Below are 17,500 nucleotides of genomic sequence, written 5' to 3'. Positions count from 1 at the left end.
GAAGTTCCCAGAAGATGTTGAGATAAAAGTGAGAGGACCGTCTATGAAAGAGCTTTACACAAACACTGAAACACAACAAAAACACACTGATGTACATAAGACTACAAACAGCAGAATCATCAGATTCAGATTCACACGCCAGACCTGCCATCCTGTAAACACGCAAAGTAAAGTAACACTGAATGATCTGTTACAGCACAGCAGAGACTAAATCTAACTGTTTCAAAATGACACAAACGACGTTCACTAAACAACAACTATGACAGACAGACAGACAGATTCTTACCTGTAATGACAGACCAGTAGTACAGTATCAACGCAATATTTCCATAAGTGTCCATAACGAGCTTTTATTTCGACACAGACACAGAGTCCAGTGTGTGGTGGTGGTGATGATGACTTCACATCTGCAGTGTCACTGACATCACGTGTGTCTGAATGAAAGCGTTCACACTGAACCACTGCACGCGCGCTTGTCTGACTGTGACGCGCGCTCACACCGAGACGCGTTCATGACATTTTCATGCCAAAGTGACTAATAAAACAATGCACAAACTCTTTCACTATAAGTATCATGTAAGGTATCTAAAACACTCAGTTCCTCTTTAACTCCAGCAACAGAATCACAATACATTATACAATAATAATATCACAATACACGTGTTATGGCATTTCTGTAAAGTTTCTCACATGTGGTGAAAGTTGTCTAGGGCAGAATTGTTACCCTATTCATATACTGTGCTACTCCAGTATTCTACAGATATTTTCCCATAAAGCAGCTGGGGTGTTGGGTTTTGTCATGTCTGACAGGCTGTAATGAATCCTGTCTCACTCTACATGTGATAAGAGCTCTAAGTGTGACATTCACTTGTGAAATTGCTGTTATTTCTTATGTCAGTGTTAATGAATCGATACAAATTTAAATGTCTATTTTTTTTACTTAATACCCAATGTCAAAGAACAAACAAAGAGCAAAAACATCATGAAATCAAAATGTGAAAATGTTCCATAACACATTTTGTTTACTGTAAGTTAAACGTCAAGCACGAGCTCCATCTGGTGTACACAAACAGACAAACAAATCCACGCTTTACACAAAAATACCACGAAGTGTCGCTGTAACACCTCACATAAACGTAGCTGATCACAAACTGCATTTCCCAGCAGCGCCACGGACCCCTTAAAGGGGCGCCAACATCTCGCCTGAATGAAAACGAACGTCATCTCAAAGTCAAGTCATCGGTTTAATTTTGAAGCAGCCCGCTTTCACAGATTTCACAGCTTTAAAACTAAAACAAATCACTTTTTTTATCCCCGCGGCTCACGATTTGGCAAATTCATCGCGGCGGCACATTTGATCAACATGCAGAACGGGAATAATCGATTTTTACACAGGCAGAGAGTTGAACACAGACAGATCGATTTGTCGCTTCAGTCAGACACGAGCGACTGAGGGAGGACACGCACCGAATCATCGAGACCGGTCCGGACAAACATTTGCACAGAGATTTATGTGACATATGCTCATATCGTTTGGTCATCAGTGATATTAAAGATATTTTTTATCATGTGTGTAATACGAGAATGAGAGACGTGAGCTCGCGCGCATCGGCCTGATCGCGCGCCGGGCCGAATTGAACTCTCTTAACCGTGATTCATCAGGAATAATATTATCGTTATTAACTTTATATTGATTATCATCGCTTTTAAGAGAAGAGAGGTTGACTGAGATTCAGGGAGGTGGTGTGTGTGTTACATTAAACACTGAGATGGATCCCAACACAGCGGCGGACTTCAATGTGGAGAACGTGGAGAAGGTACGTTACGTGGATATTTACCTTGTTTACTTGTGAGATTTATGTATTTTTGTCGGTATTGTTTTAATAGAAATGTTGTTACTGTTCATGTGGTATAGTCTGATAAAAGCATGAAAAGAATATCAGTTTGTACGGTGAGAAACATAAACATTTCGTTTTAACTGTCATGACATTTCATGACGCGCGCGCTTTACTCTGTTTCTAAAGTTCAGCCAACATTCTTTTTCTCTTTAGTGTAAATCAGTTACTCTTATTCTATTACAATAAAGAAATCACTACTTGTTATTAAAATTATTATAGACTAAAAGCTGTACAATAAACACCAACATCTATTAAACTTTATCATGTAAGTAATATATATTTGTTAACTTTATATATTATACTTAGGTAAACATATGATCAGTATGATTGTTTTTTTGTCTCTCATTACAGTAAAGAGAGTTTGTCATTATTTTTTTCTATTCTGCCGTGTGTCAATATTTTACAGCATGATATTATTACGTGATTTTCTTGTCTTTTGATTGGTTAATGTCTCCATCTGACTCCTGTGTTGTTGTTTTTAATCTGATTGTGAATGTGATTTGAATGCATCTGCTGGCTGATGGTCGAGTTTTAAATCTGAAACTCATGATCATCATTAGATTAAAGCTGAAAGCCAGATATTGATCATACAGCTGGAATGATCAGAGGAGGAGAGAGGAGAGCAGGGTGGTGTCTCTCTCTCATTCATCTTCTCTGTTATGGACCGCTGCTGTTCGTTCACAATCAAACGCTTTCTTCTGGTCATAAGTAATGGATTTCATCATTAACATCTGAAGAGTGTGTTTTCAGAGGTATACCTCATCTCTCAGTGTGCAAAACTAAGCAAATCAAAGTGTGCTTTACAGAACTGCACTTACAATCAGTACACGGGCTCTTTATATTTCAAAATATGTGTTAATGGTCAACAGGGAGCTAAACATAACATCTGAAATTATATTTGGAGAAAAATTGCAGTGATGCTGTAAGCTTGACATGTATTCATTTAGCGTTGTCATTCTTTCACACTCATTCTTTCTCTCTTTCTGTCCCGGTGGTTCACAGATAACACACTGAAGTGTGTGTGTGTGTGTGTGTGTGTGTGTGTGTGTGTTGTGTATTGTTTCAGGCAGTGTGACTGTGATGGTCAGCCGTTGTTGTGGTCAGACTCCGGCATCTGCAGAGGAAAGCAGTGTATGAATGCAGAAACACTCACAGAATAAAACCTGTCCCACCTGACGCACAAAACATTTCTGATTGATGTATTATTGGATGGTTTATGACGGCGGTCTGTGTGAATGCAGGATTGTGTTATCCTTCACTGTGTCGTGTGTGTGTGTGTGTGTGTGTGTGTGTGTGTGTGTGTGTGTGTGTGTGTGTGTGTGTGTGTGTGGTCATGTCTCACTACTGTTTGCTGATTGGCCTCTGCCGTTAGTTTTGTTAATGATAATCTTTGCTAATGATGCAGGGAGTTTGTTGTCATTGGCAACCTGAGGTGTGTTTTTGAACCATTGACTGTTTAAAGCCATTCATAACTTGCACATCTGATAAGAGCATTATCAGAGTATTTGATGTGATTTATTTCTGTCTCATTGTTTGAATCACTGATGTTGAATAATCACGTATGGGACGGGTGGTTGTATGGGGTCCTGATCACCCAGAATTTATTTTGTGATAACAGCCGGCTGGATGTACATGATCTGCTTATTACATGACTGCTTGCTTACCACATGTGTATAAAGAGATAAATTATTGATTTATGAATATTTCAGTTTACTCAAAGGAAAACAGCTTCTTATTGGCTTTAAGGCAAGCAAAGTTCAAGACAGACAACAACAACAGACAAATGTGCAATTTGGTTTCATTGTTCGTAAATACGATCATCTCATTTGCATATTAATCAGGTGTATTTATGTTGAATTTATTTGTAAGTAAATGACAGTATTTGTTAGATCACGATGTCTGGCAGAACCCAGATGAGCGGTGTGTGTTTTCATCAGTTTTAACAGCTGTAATCTGGGAATAACTTTGATCTTGGAATGTCACGACTGACCAATCAGAATCAAGTATTCCAGAGTGTCGTGTAATGGATCACAGTTATTAACAGATTACAGTTCTCCACATGTGTGATGTATACAGTTCTTCTTGATATCTGCCTAATGCAGATTTTTTTTCAGAATAACAGGCTGTAATTGATACACAGAGTCAGTTTAATATCAGTCAGTTGTGTTTAAGGTCTCTGGCACCAAATCTTGGAAGTATCTGTGAAAGTATTTGTGTTAATGACACGTAGGTAGTACACTTCAGGTAGCTGCAGTCAGAACACTCACAACAGTCACAATCAATGTTTAATACATCACACACACACACACACACACACACAGAACGTGACGCATGACCGCAGTCATTCAGTGGTGCTCTTTAAGAATGAGTTTGACCTCTGCAGAAGAGAGGGTTGCCATGTAAACCTTGATTTCAAAGGATGTAGCGTGTGCTTGAGGGCACTTTTATAGCATTTTTAATCTTTTGGGCAATTTAAAACATTAATGATAGCGCTGAAATGTGTGGAGTGACGACACACACACACACACACACACTAAGGGCGTTTCACACCTGTGTATCGATTGCTTTGTTCCGAAACCGGGGGTTAAATCTACAATATTTAAATTTTTTTTAGTTCGGTTAGCATCCACAAGAAAATATTTCCAAACGGTTCAAACTTTGTTAATAAAAGTCACATGCGAGTAAAGTCTCATTCGATTGGTCAGAGTGCATCTGTTTATTTTCATGGTTTAACGTTCGCCGGTTCCTGCCTCCTTCCTTCCTTACTTGGAACATTGTTACAGGGAGCCATTAGCCAAACAATCCCTTTTGCGTCACGCAACTTTACATAATTACCCATCATACATTGTGATACAGTCTGGTTCGTTGGTCCGTTGGGTCGGATGGCATTCACATGTCTGCCGAACCGCTCCAGAGTTCGTTTGCAATCGGGTCGAGACCTCCTTGTTCAGGCGGTCTTGGAGCGATTGTTTTGGGGCGGATCCTAGCGCGATTGCCGTGTTCACATATGCCTAAACGAATCGAACCAAGAGAGAAAACGCACCAGGTTCCGAAACAAACCCTTATGTGTGAAAACGTTTGCCCTAACACACAGTTTGTCACCTGATTCACTCGGGCAGATGGTGGTTTCTCAGGGGGTTTGAAGCACCGTCACATACACAAACACACACAGAATAGGTCATCTCTATTAACACACACACTCGAGGATGAAGAGTGTGATATTATGGGCTGTATTATTCTCACTGACCTGCAGAAATAAATTGACCTGCATCAGCACATGCGCTCGTGTGTGTCTGTAAAACCGTATAATAAATGTTATCAGGTTGTGCTTCATAATGATGGCCGAGTGATGTATCTCTCTCTCTCTCTCTCTCTCTCTCTCTCTCTCAGGCACTGCATCAGCTCTATTATGATCCCAATATTGAGAATAAGAATCTGGCTCAGAAGTGGCTCATGCAGGCTCAAGTGTCTCCACAGGCCTGGCAGTTCTGTTGGGTTTTACTGAGACCAGAGAAGGTAAGAACATCACGTTCTGTTCTGAGCGCTGCTGTCGTCATCATCATCATCATCTCTCTGAACCTGAACCTGTCTCTCCAGCCCGGCCCAACACCTGCTTTTATTCTTCACCCTGACATTATGTCTTCATTCTTCCTGTTTGATTTGGAGATATGAAATAAAGTGGGTTCTTGATGTGCTTTTTTGGTATTTAACAGGGTTATTCTGAGTGCTGATATTTGTGGAGTGAGAGAATTTCATTTGCTCTGCACACCTTCAGTTATATTATGTGAAGATCATAAACGCCGTTCCTAGTAATGATGTGAAAATACTTTATTCTCTCTGTACATGTTATCTCGCTGATTCCTAAAGGAGCTTCTTAAAGGGACAGTTCACCCAAAAACAACATGCGAGTCTTTCTTCAGTGAAACACAAGAGGAGATATTTTGAGGAATGTCTCAGTGGATTTGTGTTCATGCAATGGAAGTCAATGAGGTTCAGTGTTGTTTGATTATCAACATTCTTCCAAATATCTTCTGTTGTGCTCCGAAGAAGAAAGAAACTCTGACATGACATGAGGATGAATAAATGGAGTTTTTCTCTTTAGAGAAGCATAAAAGGTTCTTTCTTCACGTGCACAGGTGCCAGAGATCCAGTACTTCGGCGCCAGCGCTCTCCACACCAAGATCTCGCGCTACTGGGGCGACATCCCTGCTGAGCAGTACGACACGCTCAAATCACAGCTGTTTTCTCAGATCGCTCACTTCGCTTCGGGCTCTAAGATCGTCCTGACCCGGCTGTGCGTGGCGTTGGCGTCTCTCGCCCTCAACATGATGCCCGAGGCGTGGCCGGGAGCTGTGTCCGAGATGGTGCGCATGTTCCAGGAAGAAGGTGGCGAGGTGGACGGGCGTGCCCGCTGTCTGGCGCTGCTGGAGCTTCTCACCGTCCTGCCGGAGGAGTTTCAGACCAGCCGTCTGCCACAGTACCGTAAAGGACAGGTGAGAGGCGCTCTGGGTCGAGAGTGGACGGCCGTTTATCCTCTCCTGCAGCAGCTCTTACGACAGGCGGACTCGCCGGCGCTGGTCAAGGCTCGTGTGCTCAAGTGTCTGTCCAGCTGGGTTCTTCTGGACGTTCCTCTGAATGAAAGCGAGGGATTGGTGGAGGCCAGTTTCACAGCGCTGGCAGATCCAGAACTGTTCGACGTGGCCGTGGAGGCCATCGTCAACACCATCTCACAGCCCGACTCACAGAGGTGAACATTTATCACCAACACACACCTCACATCATTTGATTATGGGCTGCTGGTAAATGTTCCTGATGTACAGCAGGGTTACTTCAAGTCAATTCATTTTCATTTTATTTACATAGTGCTTTTTGCAATATTGCATTGTTTTAAAGCTGATTTACAGGAAAGAATACAATACAGGACATGGTATTATAGAAAGAGAAGAGCAATACCATTCTAATAAAGGAATGTTAATGAAATGAATTTACAGAACCATAAGCTAATGTAATATCAGCAGTCTCCCGGTGAGACCGTGAATAAATGGAGACAAAAACCGGGAGAAACCAGACTCCTCTGACCTGTTACAGCTGCACTCAGTTTTTCAGTTTTCAACTTTGATTGAAGGTTAATGAGTAAATGTTTTTGATGTTTAATTGAGAGAGCTTGATTAGTAATGATTTAGTTTACATTTGTTTGAAGCTGTTTAAGTCTCACTTTTTAAGATTAAGACTAAATGAATGTTGACATCAACACCAGCGAATGGTAATGTTAGGTTTGTTTTAAGCTCACACACTGCTGTTCCACTTTTTTAATACATGAGCCCTTTACATTCGTGTGGATTTTGATTGGCTGTCAGTGTTCTAATGTTCATCAGCTGGAAAAAAAACAGCTGAATTAAGACCTCAATTTTAACCCGAGCTTTTGTTGTTTAAGAGGGAATCGTATTCAAGCGAACATCCTGTAAGTGTCAGAACTGAAATCGCCCTTGTTACTGAGATTACATCTGTTATTGACACCAGGCCCAGTGAACGCCAGGTCCTGGAATGCATCGGTCATAGATAGGTTGAACACCGCCTCCACAGAAAAATATCAACAACTACTTCTCTAGCCACGCCCACTGGTTCGCGAATGACTTTAGCCACACAGTCCCGCATTTGTGATAATTGACAAACTGATAACCATAGCAATATATATTTATATATTTTTTATTTAATATATATTAAAGATTCGTTTTGTCCGTCAGTTTAAACTAAACCGCTGATATGTTTATGCTCGGAAGGCTCCATCACACAGCGCTCTTTTGCTGTGTTGCCATGTTTGTTAATAATAAGCGCTTTTATGCTTGTTGTTTGGTCTCAGATCAAAAAGCCTCAGCACTTAGGTCTTAATAAATGGTCTGTTGCAGATTTTAAGAATTTTTGGTCTTATAAAATATATAAACAATTTGCATTTTAAGGTTTGTTTTTGTCTTGTCTTTATTTTTTCCTGTGAAGATCTGGCAACCCTGTCACTTTAGCGAAGGGCTCTCGAGAGCGGCTAGCCCCGTGTCATATGTGCAAAAGTGAGGACTTCTTTCACTGTTATTTTTATTTAGAGCGACCAAGCAACAAACATGCAACATTGTGCAGCGCCTGGTTGTGGAAGAACATAGTCGCTTACTTTGGATTCCGACATTAGGAATGCGTGGTTAAAGTTTATTTTTAAGTACGTTCTTGCTCACGTGGGTGAAACATTGAGCATTTGTTTGCGTCATTTCACCGTGGATTCCTTTGTGAACAAGGTGCTGGATTTGCAGAGAGACTAGATTAAAAAGCAGTGCTGTGCCGTGAATATTGGATCCGACAGGAATGGCGCAGCAATCTTACGTGAGTAAAACATATTTGTACTATGCGTCACTATTGCTTTGTTAGAGATCGCTTGATATGCCCTGATAATGTGTAACCTAACGTGACGTGTCTAACCAGATTCACAGAAGGCTCCAACTAAGTTTACTACACAAACTGCTATCCAATCATAGCAGTGGGCGTTTACTTCCAAGTCTTCAATGCGGCACGCCCATTAAAACCGAGCATTTGTCGAGACGGCCTCAAAACCCGGGTAGAAAATAGCCTATGATGTGATGTGATGAGATGGTGAGGTGAGGTGAGGTGATGTGATGTGATGTGATGTGATGTGATGTGATGTGATGTGATGAGATGAGATGAGATGGTGAGGTGATGTGATGAGATGGTGAGGTGAGGTGATGTGATGTGATGTGATGAGATGAGATGAGATGAGATGATGTGATGTGATGTGATGTGATGTGATGTGAGGTGATGTGATGTGATGTGATGAGATGGTGAGGTGAGGTGAGGTGAGGTGAGGTGATGAGATGGTGAGGTGAGGTGATGTGAGGTGAGGTGAGGTGATGAGATGAGATGTGATGTGATGTGATGTGGTGAGGTGATGAGATGATGAGGTGAGGTGAGGTGAGGTGATGGTGAGGTGAGGTGAGGTGATGAGGTGATGTGATGAGATGGTGACGTGAGGTGAGGTGAGGTGAGGTGATGTGATGAGATGGTGAGGTGAGGTGACGTGATGTGATGTGATGTGATGTGATGAGATGAGATGTGGTGCGGTGCGGTGCGGTGCGGTGAGGTGATGAGATGAGATGAGATGAGATGGTGAGGTGAGGTGAGGTGAGGTGATGTGATGAGATGAGATGTGGTGCGGTGCGGTGCGGTGAGGTGATGAGATGAGATGAGATGGTGAGGTGAGGTGAGGTGAGGTGATGTGATGTGATGTGATGTGATGTGATGTGATGTGATGTGATGAGGTGATGAGTGATGATGAGGGAGTGAGTGAGTGATGAGGTGATGTGATGTGATGTGAGGTGAGTGTGTGATGTGAGTGTGATGAGTGAGGTGAGGGTGAGGTGTGATGAGGTGAGGTGATGAGGTGATGTGATGAGATGGTGACGTGAGGTGATGAGGTGATGTGATGGTGAGGTGAGGTGAGGTGATGTGATGTGATGTGATGTGATGTGATGAGATGAGATGAGATGTGGTGCGGTGCGGTGAGGTGAGGTGATGAGATGGTGAGGTGAGGTGAGGTGATGAGGTGAGGTGAGGTGATGTGATGTGATGAGATGGTGAGGTGAGGTGAGGTGATGTGATGTGATGTGATGTGATGTGATGTGATGTGATGTGATGAGATGAGATGAGATGGTGAGGTGATGTGATGAGATGGTGAGGTGAGGTGATGTGATGTGATGTGATGAGATGAGATGAGATGAGATGATGTGATGTGATGTGATGTGATGTGATGTGAGGTGATGTGATGTGATGTGATGAGATGGTGAGGTGAGGTGAGGTGAGGTGAGGTGATGAGATGGTGAGGTGAGGTGATGTGAGGTGAGGTGAGGTGATGAGATGAGATGTGATGTGATGTGATGTGGTGAGGTGATGAGATGATGAGGTGAGGTGAGGTGAGGTGATGGTGAGGTGAGGTGAGGTGATGAGGTGATGTGATGAGATGGTGACGTGAGGTGAGGTGAGGTGAGGTGATGTGATGAGATGGTGAGGTGAGGTGACGTGATGTGATGTGATGTGATGTGATGAGATGAGATGTGGTGCGGTGCGGTGCGGTGCGGTGAGGTGATGAGATGAGATGAGATGAGATGGTGAGGTGAGGTGAGGTGAGGTGATGTGATGAGATGAGATGTGGTGCGGTGCGGTGCGGTGAGGTGATGAGATGAGATGAGATGGTGAGGTGAGGTGAGGTGAGGTGATGTGATGTGATGTGATGTGATGTGATGTGATGTGATGTGATGAGGTGAGGTGATGTGATGAGATGGTGAGGTGAGGTGAGGTGAGGTGATGAGGTGATGTGATGTGATGTGATGAGATGGTGAGGTGTGATGAGGTGAGGTGAGGTGATGAGATGATGAGGTGAGGTGNTTACTTATTGACTTCTTATGCAAGTAAACCAGTGACAAGTTAAGTTGGCCACATCAACGTTGTTGTTTGCCGCTGAATGAAGAGTGGTGTCTAGGTGTACTTGAACGTTGAATGGTGTTCAGTTTGTGGAAAGCAGGTTCAGGTGTCAATCGACTCACTTGCTCAAAGGTCATTTCCTACTCTGAAAATAACTCATGTTTAGGTTTATAACGGTTTTAAAGGAAAACTGATCTTGCATTACAGAACACACCTGAATATAGTCAGTATTCTGTTAACCAATTACCTGTTAATTGTTTTAGGTCTTAATTTAGAGGTGTGCGTGTGAGTGAGGGAGGTGAGGTGAGGTGAGGTGAGGTGAGGTGAGGTGAGGTGAGGTGAGGTGTGGTGAGGTGAGGGTGAGGTGAGGTGAGGTGATGAGGTGATGTGATGAGATGGTGACGTGAGGTGATGAGGTGATGTGATGGTGAGGTGAGGTGAGGTGATGTGATGTGATGTGATGTGATGTGATGAGATGAGATGAGATGTGGTGCGGTGCGGTGAGGTGAGGTGATGAGATGGTGAGGTGAGGTGAGGTGATGAGGTGAGGTGAGGTGATGTGATGTGATGAGATGGTGAGGTGAGGTGAGGTGATGTGATGTGATGTGATGTGATGTGATGTGATGTGATGTGATGAGATGAGATGAGATGGTGAGGTGATGTGATGAGATGGTGAGGTGAGGTGATGTGATGTGATGTGATGAGATGAGATGAGATGAGATGATGTGATGTGATGTGATGTGATGTGATGTGAGGTGATGTGATGTGATGTGATGAGATGGTGAGGTGAGGTGAGGTGAGGTGAGGTGATGAGATGGTGAGGTGAGGTGATGTGAGGTGAGGTGAGGTGATGAGATGAGATGTGATGTGAGTGATGTGGTGAGGTGTGGATGAGATGCGTGAGGTGAGGTGAGGTGAGGTGAGTGATCGAGAATGGAGGTACGGTGAATGATGATGAGTGAGTGGGGTATGTGAGTGAGGTCAAGAGGTGATGAGGGTGGATGTTGTGAACGAGAGCAGTGCGCGCTGTGTTGATGGGATGGATGAGTGTGGGCCGGCAGTGATGAGTGAGATGGGTGGAAGCGTGATGCGTGCGGTTTGGTGATGGTCGGAGGTGACGTGGGTGAGGTGATGTGAGTTAGGTGATGATGATGTCGATGGTGGATCGAGTGCTGAGTGTGGGTGAGGTCGGTGAAGGTGCTATATGTGAGATGGAGGAGTGGGTGTTAGATGGTGCTGATGAGAGGTAGCGGGAGTGAGAGTGTTGAGGGATGAGTTGTGATGTGAGGTGATGTGATGAGATGAGATGATTTGTAGTGATGTGATGGATGATGAAGTATTGAGATCTCGTGAGTGAGATGAATGATGTGATGTGAGAGTTGAGTGATGATGTGTGACTGTGATGAGATGGTGGTGAGAGTGAGGTGAGGTGAGGTGATGAGATGGTGAGGTGAGGTGATGTGAGGTGAGGTGAGGTGATGAGATGAGATGTGATGTGATGTGATGTGGTGAGGTGATGAGATGATGAGGTGAGGTGAGGTGAGGTGATGGTGAGGTGAGGTGAGGTGATGAGGTGATGTGATGAGATGGTGACGTGAGGTGAGGTGAGGTGAGGTGATGTGATGAGATGGTGAGGTGAGGTGACGTGATGTGATGTGATGTGATGTGATGAGATGAGATGTGGTGCGGTGCGGTGCGGTGCGGTGAGGTGATGAGATGAGATGAGATGAGATGGTGAGGTGAGGTGAGGTGAGGTGATGTGATGAGATGAGATGTGGTGCGGTGCGGTGCGGTGAGGTGAGATGATATGGATGAGTGAGTGATAGCGGAGGTGTGATGGTGAGATGATGTGAGGTGGGAGATGACGTGAGGATGATGAGGTGATGGTGTGATGTAGAGGTGAGTGAGTGTGCTAGTTGAGTGATGTGATGTGGGATGTGCGGGAGGTGAGGTGATGATGATGAGGATGGAGGTGAGGTGAGGTGAGTGTGGAGAGTGGGAGTGAGGTGATGATGTGAGTGATGTGATGTATGGATGTGATGGTGATGAGATGAGAGATGTAGGTGAGTGTGAGTGGTGAGGTGAGGTGAGGTGGATGGATGAGAGATGAGAGGATGATGGTGTGAGTGATGTAGGATGGAGTGAGTGTGTGATGTGATGAGATGGTGAGTAGGGGAAGTGTAGTGGTGATAGAGGGGATGGAATTATGAGGTAGATGGTAGTGAGTGAGGAGCAGAGGAGGTGGTGAGAGGTGGGCTGGATGAGGTGGATGTGATGGATGTGTAAGTGTGATGTGATGAGGTGAGTGATGAGTTGTAGATTGTTGGTAGTGAGAATGCGCATGGGTGAGGTGAGGATGTAGAGAATGAGTATGTGATGAGTGAGGTGTGCAGGTGAGGTGATGGTGAGACATGGTGAGTAAGAGGTGGGTGGGTGAGGTGAGGTGATGTGATGTAGATGAGATGTGAGGTGATGTGAGCGTGAGTGATGTGATGTGAGGCTGTGATGTCGATGTGATGTGATGTGAATGAGTGTGAGGTGATGTGATGAGATGTGAGGTAGTGATGTGATGTGATGCGATGAGATGAGATGTAAGAGATGATGTGATGTGATGTGATGGTGGATGTGATGCTGGCGTGAGGTGATGTGATGTGTGCGATGTGAGGTGAGGTGAGGTGAGGTGAGGTGATGAGATGGTGAGGTGAGGTGATGTGAGGTGAGGTGAGGTGATGAGATGAGATGTGATGTGATGTGATGTGGTGAGGTGATGAGATGATGAGGTGAGGTGAGGTGAGGTGATGGTGAGGTGAGGTGAGGTGATGAGGTGATGTGATGAGATGGTGACGTGAGGTGAGGTGAGGTGAGGTGATGTGATGAGATGGTGAGGTGAGGTGACGTGATGTGATGTGATGTGATGTGATGAGATGAGATGTGGTGCGGTGCGGTGCGGTGCGGTGAGGTGATGAGATGAGATGAGATGAGATGGTGAGGTGAGGTGAGGTGAGGTGATGTGATGAGATGAGATGTGGTGCGGTGCGGTGCGGTGAGGTGATGAGATGAGATGAGATGGTGAGGTGAGGTGAGGTGAGGTGATGTGATGTGATGTGATGTGATGTGATGTGATGTGATGTGATGAGGTGAGGTGATGTGATGAGATGGTGAGGTGAGGTGAGGTGAGGTGATGAGGTGATGTGATGTGATGTGATGAGATGGTGAGGTGTGATGAGGTGAGGTGAGGGTAACGGTGATGTCGAAGCTCGAGTAGAGGTAGAGATGATTGAGAGGCTAGGAACTGGCATTCCAAAGGGACCATGAGAAGATAGCTCATTCTGGTAAATCGTAGCACGCGATTATTAAATAATCGTCTCATCGCGATTGTTTGACCTCTCGTCGATGGATTTCAGATCATCGCAATTATGCACATCTCTATAGAAGACACTAGGGCGAGCTGTAGTGCATCTGCATATTGCATATTTTAGTGTATATATTGTTACTAAAGCATGTAATACTTGTAAAATGTGCCACCACAACACAATCACTTAAAAAAAAGAAAGCTAAACATAAAAATTACCTGCAGTACAATTTAATATTATTTACAAATCAGTGTGAAAACCAGTCTACCAAAATTTCATTAACATAGCAAGTAAATTTATGTAGTCTTGCAAGTGAGAAAAAAACTGACTAGAAGCTTTTCTATGACTGATAGTATTTTAATGGTGGCTTCAATTCACCCCTGATGAATTTACTTAATTTACAAGTATTTGGCTGGTTGTATTATTGACAGGTAAAAGCCTAAACCTCTAAGTATGATGCCCAATTTTTTCCATGTATTTCCAAGAAAAAGAACATAGTCTTTGTATTCAGAACAATATGTCTTTCAAATGCTGAATCAAAAATGTATGAGAATTAAAAGTCAAAGCTCAAAAACAGACAATTAATCGTCATAATCGCCAAAGCCCTAAAACAGACAATTAATCGCCATAATCGCAATGATTTATCAGACAATTAATCGTCAATCAAATTTCATAATCGTGACAGCCCTAGTAGATAAGTGAGGTGAGTGATGTGGTGGTGAGGTGATGAGGAGATGTGATGGTGGAGGGTGAGTGAGATGATGAGGTGAGGTGAGGTGAGGTGATGGTGAGGTGAGGTGAGGTGAGAGGTGAGTGTGAGTGGTGAGTGGTGAGGGAGTGAGGTGATGGATGAGGGTGAGGTGAGGTGACGTGATGGATGTAGTATGTGATGAGGTTGGCGTGCGGGTGTGAGGTGATGAGATGGAGTGTATGGATGGTAGTGGTGATGGTGAGGTGGGCTTGGGGTAGGTGATGATGATGAGTGGGACTGTGATGAGTGATGATTGATGAGGTAGTGTAGTGTATGTAGGATGTGGATGAATGAGAGACGGTGCGGTGAGGTGAGGTGTGAATGGTGAGGTGGGTGAGGTATTGAGCTGAGTGAGGTGATGTGATGTGGATAGTGGTGAGGTGAGGTGAGGTGATGTGATGTGATGTGATGTGATGTGATGTGATGTGATGTGATGAGATGAGATGAGATGGTGAGGTGATGTGATGAGATGGTGAGGTGAGGTGATGTGATGTGATGTGATGAGATGAGATGAGATGAGATGATGTGATGTGATGTGATGTGATGTGATGTGAGGTGATGTGATGTGATGTGATGAGATGGTGAGGTGAGGTGAGGTGAGGTGAGGTGATGAGATGGTGAGGTGAGGTGATGTGAGGTGAGGTGAGGTGATGAGATGAGATGTGATGTGATGTGATGTGGTGAGGTGATGAGATGATGAGGTGAGGTGAGGTGAGGTGATGGTGAGGTGAGGTGAGGTGATGAGGTGATGTGATGAGATGGTGACGTGAGGTGAGGTGAGGTGAGGTGATGTGATGAGATGGTGAGGTGAGGTGACGTGATGTGATGTGATGTGATGTGATGAGATGAGATGTGGTGCGGTGCGGTGCGGTGCGGTGAGGTGATGAGATGAGATGAGATGAGATGGTGAGGTGAGGTGAGGTGAGGTGATGTGATGAGATGAGATGTGGTGCGGTGCGGTGCGGTGAGGTGATGAGATGAGATGAGATGGTGAGGTGAGGTGAGGTGAGGTGATGTGATGTGATGTGATGTGATGTGATGTGATGTGATGTGATGAGGTGAGGTGATGTGATGAGATGGTGAGGTGAGGTGATGTGATGTGAGGAGGGATGTGAGTGAGGTGATGAGTGGTGAGGTGTGATGGGGTGAGGTGAGGTGATGAGGTGATGTGATGAGATGGTGACGTGAGGTGATGAGGTGATGTGATGGTGAGGTGAGGTGAGGTGATGTGATGTGATGTGATGTGATGTGATGAGATGAGATGAGATGTGGTGCGGTGCGGTGAGGTGAGGTGATGAGATGGTGAGGTGAGGTGAGGTGATGAGGTGAGGTGAGGTGATGTGATGTGATGAGATGGTGAGGTGAGGTGAGGTGATGTGATGTGATGTGATGTGATGTGATGTGATGTGATGTGATGAGATGAGATGAGATGGTGAGGTGATGTGATGAGATGGTGAGGTGAGGTGATGTGATGTGATGTGATGAGATGAGATGAGATGAGATGATGTGATGTGATGTGATGTGATGTGATGTGAGGTGATGTGATGTGATGTGATGAGATGGTGAGGTGAGGTGAGGTGAGGTGAGGTGATGAGATGGTGAGGTGAGGTGATGTGAGGTGAGGTGAGGTGATGAGATGAGATGTGATGTGATGTGATGTGGTGAGGTGATGAGATGATGAGGTGAGGTGAGGTGAGGTGATGGTGAGGTGAGGTGAGGTGATGAGGTGATGTGATGAGATGGTGACGTGAGGTGAGGTGAGGTGAGGTGATGTGATGAGATGGTGAGGTGAGGTGACGTGATGTGATGTGATGTGATGTGATGAGATGAGATGTGGTGCGGTGCGGTGCGGTGCGGTGAGGTGATGAGATGAGATGAGATGAGATGGTGAGGTGAGGTGAGGTGAGGTGATGTGATGAGATGAGATGTGGTGCGCGTGCGTTGTGGATGGGTGAGATGGGGGAGGTTAGGTGAGATGAGATGAATATAGGTGAGGTGAGGTGAGTGATGAGATGTGATGTGATGTGATGTGAGGTGATGAGGTGAGGTGATGTGATGAGATATGATGAGGTGATGATGAGGTGATGATGTGATGAGATGAGATGAGGTGAGAGGTGAGGTGAGGTATGGGACGGAGGTGATTGGTGATGTGATGTAGGTGCGGTGCAGGAGGATGTGGAGGTGGATGAGTGATGATGATGGGTGAGGGTTGTAGTGCTGATGTGGTGAGATGATGAGATGAGGTGAGATGAGAGGTGATGTGATGTGATGTGATGTGATGTGATGTGAGGTGATGTGATGTGATGTGATGAGATGGTGAGGTGAGGTGAGGTGAGGTGAGGTGATGAGATGGTGAGGTGAGGTGATGTGAGGTGAGGTGAGGTGATGAGATGAGATGTGATGTGATGTGATGTGGTGAGGTGATGAGATGATGAGGTGAGGTGAGGTGAGGTGATGGTGAGGTGAGGTGAGGTGATGAGGTGATGTGATGAGATGGTGACGTGAGGTGAGGTGAGGTGAGGTGATGTGATGAGATGGTGAGGTGAGGTGACGTGATGTGATGTGATGTGATGTGATGAGATGAGATGTGGTGCGGTGCGGTGCGGTGCGGTGAGGTGATGAGATGAGATGAGATGAGATGGTGAGGTGAGGTGAGGTGAGGTGATGTGATGAGATGAGATGTGGTGCGGTGCGGTGCGGTGAGGTGATGAGATGAGATGAGATGGTGAGGTGAGGTGAGGTGAGGTGATGTGATGTGATGTGATGTGATGTGATGTGATGTGATGTGATGAGGTGAGGTGATGTGATGAGATGGTGAGGTGAGGTGAGGTGAGGTGATGAGGTGATGTGATGTGATGTGATGAGATGGTGAGGTGTGATGAGGTGAGGTGAGGAGGTGAGGTGAGGTGAGGTGAGGTGAGGTGAGGTGAGGTGATGGTGAGGTGAGGGTGAGGTGAGGTGAGGTGATGAGGTGATGTGATGAGATGGTGACGTGAGGTGATGAGGTGATGTGATGGTGAGGT

At 44.9% G+C, this 17,500-nt stretch overlaps 2 protein-coding genes across 4 annotated transcripts in view; one reads left to right on the top strand and one right to left on the bottom strand.

Annotated features, from left to right (window-relative positions):
• Positions 1 to 464, bottom strand: part of LOC130565854 (uncharacterized) — an 8,861-nt gene extending 8,397 nt beyond the window's left edge. Inside the window, exon 1 of one of the 3 annotated variants that reach the window (XM_057352967.1) lies at positions 287 to 464. In XM_057352967.1, coding sequence (XP_057208950.1) covers positions 287 to 341 — 55 coding nt within the window. In that variant the 5' untranslated portion in view covers positions 342 to 464. The remainder of the gene's footprint in view (positions 1 to 286) is intronic. The other 2 variants (XM_057352965.1, XM_057352966.1) reach the window with 2 other exon arrangements.
• A 783-nt stretch (positions 465 to 1,247) lies between these two features.
• The window catches only part of ipo13b (importin 13b), a 29,585-nt gene continuing 13,332 nt past the window's right edge, over positions 1,248 to 17,500 (top strand). The window contains exons 1-3 of the mRNA XM_057353217.1: positions 1,248 to 1,817; positions 5,289 to 5,414; positions 6,035 to 6,645. Coding sequence (XP_057209200.1) covers positions 1,770 to 1,817; positions 5,289 to 5,414; positions 6,035 to 6,645 — 785 coding nt within the window. The 5' untranslated portion in view covers positions 1,248 to 1,769. The remainder of the gene's footprint in view (positions 1,818 to 5,288; positions 5,415 to 6,034; positions 6,646 to 17,500) is intronic.

Source organism: Triplophysa rosa, linkage group LG15, assembly GCF_024868665.1.
Source record: "Triplophysa rosa linkage group LG15, Trosa_1v2, whole genome shotgun sequence".
Taxonomy (NCBI): domain Eukaryota; kingdom Metazoa; phylum Chordata; class Actinopteri; order Cypriniformes; family Nemacheilidae; genus Triplophysa; species Triplophysa rosa.
The sequence above is the reverse complement of the archived record's forward strand: the minus strand, read 5'-3'. Positions and strand labels throughout refer to the sequence as shown.